Source organism: Polypterus senegalus, chromosome 10, assembly GCF_016835505.1.
Source record: "Polypterus senegalus isolate Bchr_013 chromosome 10, ASM1683550v1, whole genome shotgun sequence".
Taxonomy (NCBI): domain Eukaryota; kingdom Metazoa; phylum Chordata; class Cladistia; order Polypteriformes; family Polypteridae; genus Polypterus; species Polypterus senegalus.
In genome coordinates, this window is record NC_053163.1 from 11,329,068 (window position 1) to 11,338,147 (window position 9,080).

Sequence of the window (9,080 nt, forward strand, 5' to 3'; positions counted from 1 at the left end):
AAATCTAGCAATAATTGTACCGTATATATCAGTTAGAAATTTCAAATACAGTTCTACTAATATATTCACATTGTACTGTTTATTAATTTAGAAATACTTTACTAGCAAATTGCTTTTTGATAATATAATCTGTAAATCCATAGTAAACCATCTGTTACTGAAGACCTTGATCATGGTGTTTGTAGCAAAATACATATAATTCTACTGTTCTGTTAATTTTTGCATTAACCTAGCATATTCCTATAAGATCCATCTATATATAATTTTAGATCAGGAGCTTAGTAGTGCATAAGAAGTCACAGGTTCATGTCTGTGAAGATTAAGGCCTACATACACATTTATTTTATTTATTTATATAAATTAAAAATATATATATATATATATATATATACTTCTGAAAGTGCATAAATAACATTTTTGAGCAAAATTGTTAGCATCTGTAAAGCTTTGCTGTATGTATGTGTGTATATTTATTTATTTTATTTTATTTTTAAAGGTGTGTGCTGGGCAACACTACCATTCTAGCAGAGTTTGTGAGCGAGGAGGAGGTCAGTCGCTATTTTGCACATTCCCAGTCTGGAGTAGCGGGAGGGGCTCAGACCACCGTGGCAGCTTCGGTGGCCCCTGGGTCAGGCAGTGGAATTAACAGTGGCGGAGGAAGCAATGTACCATCAACGGTAGGAAGTGGAGCAGGAGGAGGTGGTGGCAGCAGTGGATGGCAAAGCCTGGATACTGGTTCCAGCCCAGGAGATCCCACTGGAAGTGGAGCTGGTGCCAACCTAAATCTCTTCAGTCAGTGGAGCAGTGCAGCAGGCAGTAGCAGCGTGGGAGCCACTGGGAGCCTCATGGACGTGCCTCGCCAGTCTCTTTGGGGGGGCAGTTCAGGATACCCCTCCAGTTTATGGGGTGCCCCAAGCATTGAGGACAGCCACCAGATAAGCAGCCCATCTCCACTCCTTCCAGGGGATCTTTTGGGAGGAGGCTCTGACTCAATTTAAAAATACGAACAGCAATTTTTTTTCTTTTTTGGGGGAGGAGAGGAGGAAAAAAACTTTCAACTCTGACCTCGTTCAAACCATTTTTTGTGTATGTGTGAGTGAGTGTGTGTGTGTGTGTGTGTTCTGAAACAACAGCACTAATAACTTGATATTTTAAGTTTTTTTGGGGGGGTTAATGTATTTTTTTTTTTTCTTTTCAACTTGCAATAAAGAAATGTTTTAAGGGGGGCTTAAGCCAAAATTGGAGAGGTTTGTGAGGGGCAGGAATGGGGAGGTGAAGTTTTTGGCATTGTAAGCACATAGATGCACCCATATTGAAAACAAAAAAAAAATTATGTACCATCAGCATTTTTGGGCCTCATTTTTAATACATTTGACCAGGGGAATAAATACCAAATTAATGCGAAAGAATAAATTTAACATATCAAGTTCTAAGTATACTTGAACCAAGATCTCAACCAGTGAGAAGCGTTACATTACCCTCCCACATCTCCCTTAAGAAAAGAAAAATTAATGTTCTTTTCTGCTAAGTGCATACATGCATGTTTCTTTGGGTTGGTTGTGGGGGGGAGGGGGGGTGGTGGTGTGTGTGCTGCAGTTTTGATGATGTGCTGTATACTGAGAAAAAAAGACCTCTAATATATGTGTAAAAATTCAATATAGATGTCTATCAATTTAATATTCTTTGCACTGGGTGGGTTCAGCTTTCTGTGGTTTATACAGAATTGGCAGGATTTCACTTTTTTCTTTTTCCTTTTATCAAAGTGTTTGAAAACTTTTTGGATTATGAAAAATAGGGAGGAAGTAAAACTGCAATTTGAGGAAGTGCTGGGTGGAGGTCATAGTAGAGGGAGGTAACACAGAGCAAGGTCTCATGCAAAGAAGTAGAAAACATTTTGTTAGGCTAATGTCAACTCAGATTCCTTTGCTTAGGTGCAAATGCCACAAAAAAGGATCTCTTTTGAATATTGTGTGCAAGAGTTGTTTTTTTTTTGTTTTTTTTTTTGTTTTTTCTCTCCTGGTAGCTTTATTAATATCCAATATTTCACTAGTTTTGTTTGTTTCAGATACAGTGTTAGTGTCACTTTTATTTTTTCCTCTCTTGTGTCCATTGTCATATTCTTAAAGCATCTGGCTGCTTCTTTGGCTCACTCCGTCAGTCCTAAGTCTCTGCAAACCCATCCTTCAAACCCATACCTCACAGAGCTGACCGTGGCCATTTCTTTTCAGTGAAACTAGGGTCACTTGAATCTGACTGCTACAATTGTCAGAAATGTGTCCCTTTGGTGTGTTCCCTTTTTAAAAAGACTTGAATGTGATGTCTAATAACCATTTATATATTGAGTTTTTCCATGAATGTCACTTTGATGGATTCAGAAAACTAGGAAGTATCAGTACTTTTCTGAAGGTTTACACTATGGAGTTTGGCAGTATACTAATTGAGGGTTACCTGGGATGCCACTTTTTACCTTTTTTTTTGTGCTAGGTTTTACCTTTTGCTCATAACAGTGCAAAGTGTCTCTCTCCCATCCTTCCCCACCTTATTTTTCCACTGTCTAGTTTGTGGTATACACACAGCTAGCTGTGCAGTACCTTTGATGGTGTGTCTGCAGTATTATCAGGACAGGAAGCCAGTAATTTTTGGTCTTTTTTTTTTTGTGCCCAGCAAAATTCAGATGTTTACAAAAGTGGAATTTGGGGGTGGGGGGGTGACGGGAGATCAGCAAGCAAGACAAGACTAAATATTTAATCCTTGGGGGGGTGGAATCAATCCACAAAACACAACACTTACTGAATTGTAGATGCGTAACAAATTAAAGGATTAAAATGGAGGGAATGTAGAATGATAACTTTTGTTCTGCTTATCGGGATCCTGTTTACTGATTTCAAGGTGTTTTGTTGTAGTGGATTCCAAATCTCCAAACATCCAGGATGGGATGTGTTTTGTACAGATCATGATTTCATGAGTGATTCCCATGCTTGTAAAAACATCCTTCACACATCTGTCACCTTTTCTCCCAGTGACTGCTTGCTATAGATTAAAAATACAAAATGTGTGATACATGCTGATGTGTAACAGAGGTGTCCTTGCTTGTCCCTGCAGCTGCCTTTTGGCATTTACCCCCATGAATCGTCATCACTTAAGCACATCAAAGCTTTTGCTGTGGGTATTGGAGTAGGTTTTGTGCACTTTTTTTTTTTTTTTTAATTATTTATTTAATACATTGTTTTCTTAACCAAACCCAAGCCCCAACTGCCGACCCGCCCGGCCCTCCAACAAAAGTAGGTTTCAAGTACCCACAATTGCCACTGTTGTGTGAAGTGTTTGTAACTCTTCTGTTAGTACATTTATATGGATGGTAAAGTGGTATACATGTTGCTTGTGAGTCAGTGGATTAGGGGTGCTGCTTTGTTTTTCCATTTTTAAACTGATAAAGACTGTGATTTGTGTTCCAAAGAAGTTTGCAATTTTTTATTTTATTTTATTTTTTTTTTTGAAGTTATGGAAAAATTGGCGTACCCTTCGGTGTTTTAGTTTTTGGATACTGTATATGTTTAGGGCTTTTTGGGGATCAGGTTTGTGTTTTATTTTTGTCACGATGTGTAGTGTTTCACGTGACTTGCAGTGTTACATTAATCCAGAAGTGAACAATAGATACATTTTTGGGAATTGTGTTTTTAATGTGAAAACGTGGGGTGGGCTAAGCTGCAGGTCAGAATGTAAACTTTCTTTTCTGCAGAATTCCCAAACCATTTGCTTTGTGCTGGACACACACCATTTTGTCAAAACTGTGGTAAGGTCCTTGTGTGCACTACTTTGAATGGAAAAAAAAAATACAGCAGAGCTGATCATTTTTGAATTTAGCACTGACGGCTGATCTAAATTGAAGTTTTTTTTTTTTTTTTGTTGTTTCTTTCACTTTCTGCTCCCATGAATGTATTTTTGACATGAAAACTATTAATTTATTTCCCTCTCCCTGCCTTGTGCCCCCCACCCCATTTGCCAAGTCTGAGGAAACTTTTTTTTTTTTCTCCTCGCTTTCTTCTTAAATGTTTGGTGTATGCTGATCAGTGTTTATTTTTGAACTTGCTGCCCTTCTCAGTGTGTGTGTTTGTGTTTTTTTTGTTTTGTTTAAGCATGTTTTATTTTATAATGTGGCATTTTCAAAAGACCCAGTGTTTACTTTCTCTTCCCCTCCTGCCCATTAGCTTTATAACTTGGGTCTTATGCAAAGAAGGACTGTGTGTTGATGTCTGTATTTCTCAATTATAATTGCCACCAGTGGTGGACAGGACTTTGGAAACAGACGAGACTCTACTTGGGAGTACGTTCATCCAGCCTCTTTCCTGCAGCCAAGAAGAGATGCACCCTCGTCTCCCAAACTGAATTTTTGTTGAGTTTTTTTCTTTCATTGCTCCACACTGGTACCTCATCTGACTGCCTACCCTTCCTCCTGCTTGCTGTCAGAAAGGAAGCCCTGAACAACAACGAGAGTAAGAAAACATCCCACCCCCACCCCAAAACGCCCCACCACCAGGCTCCTGGAGGCCTCTAAACTCTGCACATCTTGGTTGTGAATTTAAAGTGATGATCAAAGTAAGCGGGGACTGGCACCTGTTGGCACACGTGCTTTAAGCACCCAGTAAGACTCATTTTGTGGCCACATACCAATATTTGGGATGATGAACCATGACGCCTTTCAAATAGATACTCTTTACATGCTAAAATTAATCCCAAAAAAAAGAAAGAAAAAACTTTGAGCTTCAGTCTCCTTCCTACACTTTCCTGGGCCAAAGCATCTTGGAATACAATCTGAATACAATTAAGACTTGTGATATGAAGCTGTTGGTTGGATTTTATTTTTGTGCTCAAAGTCTTATTCTCTGGGTTCATTTTTGACTATGGGTTTCTGGTTTTGATAATTTTATTCCCCCACCAAAAAAAAAAAAACCTCTGAAAGAGACCGGATGCTTTTGGCTGCAGCGCTTTAAGAGCGCAAGGAGAACATTTTGCTACAAGTGAAAGATTTTACTGGTTACCTGATCATGGTTCTTATGTAAACAAGCCTATCATTTAGCATTGCAAGGGAGTTTTTACTTCTGATTCTCTCCACCCCACCTCACCCACCCCCCCAAAAAAAAAAAACTTTCACCCCATTTCCCTTGGGGGGTGGGGGTTTGTGTTTTAAATCAAGAAGGTTAAAGGGTGATTGTGACTGATTAGTAATTAAGTTCAATGACAAACCAGCACGCTGCATGATGGAGGTGGGACAATTGGTTGAACTCCACCTTTTCCTTTTTTTTTTTTCTTTTAATTATAATTTTACAGGGTATTGTCATGTACTTTAAATTTGACATTCATAACAGATTTGGGGAAAGTCTTTGGTCAAGAAGTTTTTTTTTTTTTTTAAAGAGGGATGTATATCCATATTGTATTAGAAGAGCTTTGCTTATTTACATGTTTTTGCCTAAAGGTCTAGTTTACAAAGTTACTAAAGCTTTGCGGCAAACACCAGCCTACATGGTGGTGACTGCTGAAACCTTTTTAACCTTACTGAAAGCAACAGTCACGTGTTTCAAACACGTACGAAAATAATTCTACAAGGTAAGGCCAACAGAGGCAAAATGCACGCCCTTTCAGCGTTATCCTCCTCCTGAGAAGGTGAAAGGGGAAGCCTCCGTCTGGCAGAATATGACTTTTGTCTGTATTAATATGCAAATGTGAATTTATAATGTTGCAAGATGTGTTACACTTTTTAAGGGGAACTAAATTCCTACAAATGTCTATCATTTTGTAAAATTCTAGACAACAGCATAAAAAAAAAAAAAAAAAACTATGCAGCCATCTGGGGCAATTATATTATTATTATTTTTTTTTTCTTCAATCCAAAACGCTGCTGATTTTTGTGCCTGAGCCTCAAAGAAAGAAGCAAATAATAAAAAAAAAAAAAAAAAAAATTGGCTCTTTCACTGGCAGACTTCTGTTAGGAGAATGTTGGTGTTTTTTGGTCATGTGCCTCAAATTTGTGTTTGTTTTTATTTTATTTATTTATATAAAAATAAATAAAATAAAAGATTTGTTCTGTGGGGCGGGGTGTTTGTGCACACTTGGGAGCTTCCCAGGTGTGAAGTCTCCCATATGTTTGGAATGTGGGGTTAGGGGCTTACTAGGTACGGATATCAGCTGTGTTACCTGCAGCATTCACTTGAGCTTTCTCCATTTTTATTATGCATGCTTGTTTAATATAAGAAAAAAAAAAGTCTAATGAATGCTTTTTTGTTTAACCATGTTTTGTCTTCCCCCCCACCCTCCCGCCCACACCGATTTGTGGGAATGTGGGTCAGTGTATGTATCTGTGTCATGTGAACACTTTTTAGCTGATTGGAGGGGAAGAACTGTGGGGCTAAGAGACTGAAGAAGCCTTCCTCTAGAGCAGGTTTTCTACATTTATTTCACAGAAAGTAATCCGTATTTTTGTATGTCTGGTTAGGGGCTTAGACTCTGCTGCACTAATGCCATATGTTGGATCAATTTGAGCATAGAAGTAAAACCCCTCCGAGCAAACATGGCAGGTATTTTACTAAATTTGCAGTACTTGAAGTTTTGAATTCCCTGAAAATGGAAGGTACCCTGGTGGTCTGTTTACGTGTGAAAGCGCAACACGAATGAGCAAAGTGTTGCTTTTTAACCTGCATTGCTTTGCTGGTGAGGTGCCACTGTTTGACTGTTTTTTGGGGATATTTTTCACGGTGCTGTAAACTTCACAGTACCTGCAGATTCCCGTCACACCATTGTGTCTTGTTTCCTACCTGCATTATCAGAATTGTGAAACTGTAGTTGCTAAATTCATGTTACTGTTTTAAGAAATAAGATAAAAAAGGTTACTAATTTCAAGGGAGGGAAAAAAAAAAACACTGGCCATCCATTGTGCCAGAGGGTCCTGTGGGCCTCCTTGGTTTAGCTTTCTGAAATTGTCTGTTTTGTCTGACGGAACCTTTTTTTTTTTTTTTTTTTTCCTCTCGGATTGATTTATTCTTGCCTTGTTTTGACGTGTATTTGGGTGCTTTCAGGTTGAGTTGCATTTTAGGTCAGAAACCACATTCACTCACACACGCACACTCTTTTAAAAAAAACTTGCTAAACTATAAACTGCAGTCTGAACCAAGTGGCATTTAGAGTTTGTGGATTTTTGAACCAGCGCTGTTTGGTGGAGTTGCATTGTTAAAGCCTTCCAGTGACTTGTGTTGTAGGTTAGGGCTGAGGTTTGGGTCTTCGTACTTGAAAAGCGCCCCGCAGACTCCCTTGCCATTAATCACTGCTGCCACTGGCAACTGACTTGAATTGCTTGACTTTCTCAGTGCTTTGATCGAATACATTCCCTCACTGGATGCTGGACGCCTCCAGCCCTTATATTTCTAGTGTGCTGCGATTGGCAGGCTGGGAAGATGGTGAATTCCCGCTCCACGACTGGCAAACTAGGCTCCCTACCTCGTGTTTTAACTGAAAGGGGAGTTGAGCATTTGTTCTACATGCACACACATATATATATATATATGTATATCTGTATATCTGAGATATATATATACTAAATCTCATTTTGTTGTAACTCTGCACAATCCTGAGAGTGGAACAGCACTGTGTCTCTGTGTCTTAAAAATGTATCGACTTTATTACTACTTTTATCCATGGAAGCTTTTTCACGTTGTAATCACACTTGGAGGAGTTGCCAGAGTTTTGCAGATCAACAGTGTTGGAATGACCATTTTGAACTCTAGTGTTGTGCCCTCAACCGTCAATCCCTAACAAACCAAAAAACAAAACAAAAATCTCCTTTTTCATATTACAGTACCCCAGCTTTAGAGTTTTCATGAAGAAGAGGATTTGCCATTGTAGAAAATAGATGACTGTTAACGAGCTGCCCGCAGCTTCAGTCTGCCTAATTTGGGGGGGTTAGGGGATGATGGTTGTAGGTTGTCAAAAAGTAATAAAAAGGTACAAAAGGAAGCAGCGTTTGTCACGTTGAACTGATTCCCTGTTGAGGCCTGACGCCCAGTTGGTTGGAGGCCTTACTTTTTGGGGGTCGCCTTCCCCATTTTCAGTCTCAATATGTAACAGGATACCCTCCAACGGTTGGCACAAGGGCTGTGTCCATGTGCTTTTTTTTTTTTGTTGTTGGTGGGAGTGGGGTGTTTGTGTACTTCAAGAGAGCATCAGCTTGTCACTTAGTTGAGCAGATTGCAATGTTCAGCTTGCAGTGTATCCATGACCTTTGTGAAGGACTAAGTGGTCACAGTTTTGGGTTTCAGAGTTTAAAGCCATAGTTGGCCATGAATATTTGAATAGCTGATGCTTTTGCAAAAAATAAATTTAAAAAGTTAATTTAAAAAAAGGAAAAAAAAAAAACTTTAGGTAGAAATACGCCAGGTTCTGCACTAACATGCGGGTTTATCCAGCGCAGCCCTTTAACAATGCAGTGATAATGTGTCAGGCTCCCAAAGGGTGCAGCCGTATTAGCGCTGCTCCCTGTCCCCCCAAACAATTCCTGTTAACTTTGAACTTTTTTTGTATGATCCTATTGGGCTGCTGGAAGTCTGGCACAGAGGAAAGTTTAAAAAATAATAATTAAAAAATAAAAAAAAAAATGATAAAGGTTTGCACATTTCACAGTTTAGCTAAAAAGGGAACGAGTCCCTGTCTGTTATCACTGCTGGGTGGTAATTCATTACAGAAAAAAGAGAAAACAAATCACTGGCTTTTGGGGGATTGAGGGTGGATGGGGAGGGGATGTTTAAGAAAAAATAAAAAAGTAGAACTCTAGTGTTCAAATAAGCTGAATTTAATAAGGATTTAAAAAAAAAAAAAAAAAAAGACTCTTATTGCATTTGTGTATTTTTTGCCATGGAAGGTACTGTATTTCTTATGCTGGATTATAAATAATTAAAATAAAGTTGACATTTTATCAGTGTGTGTGTGTAAACTGATTTAGGAGTTAATAATACAGAGGATTTATGTCTTTGTCCTTTTTTTTTTCCTTTGAAAATAAATCCAAGATGTCCTAAATGCATATATATATACTGAAT

At 38.6% G+C, this 9,080-nt stretch overlaps 1 protein-coding gene across 1 annotated transcript in view; it reads left to right on the top strand.

Moving 5' to 3' along the window:
- LOC120536756 (trinucleotide repeat-containing gene 6B protein-like) overlaps positions 1–8,812 on the top strand; it is a 99,779-nt gene extending 90,967 nt beyond the window's left edge. The window contains 1 exon segment of the mRNA XM_039765241.1: positions 497–8,812. Within this exon segment, the coding sequence (XP_039621175.1) occupies positions 497–998 (502 nt within the window). The 3' untranslated portion in view covers positions 999–8,812.
- The last annotated feature ends 268 nt before the right edge of the window (positions 8,813–9,080 follow it).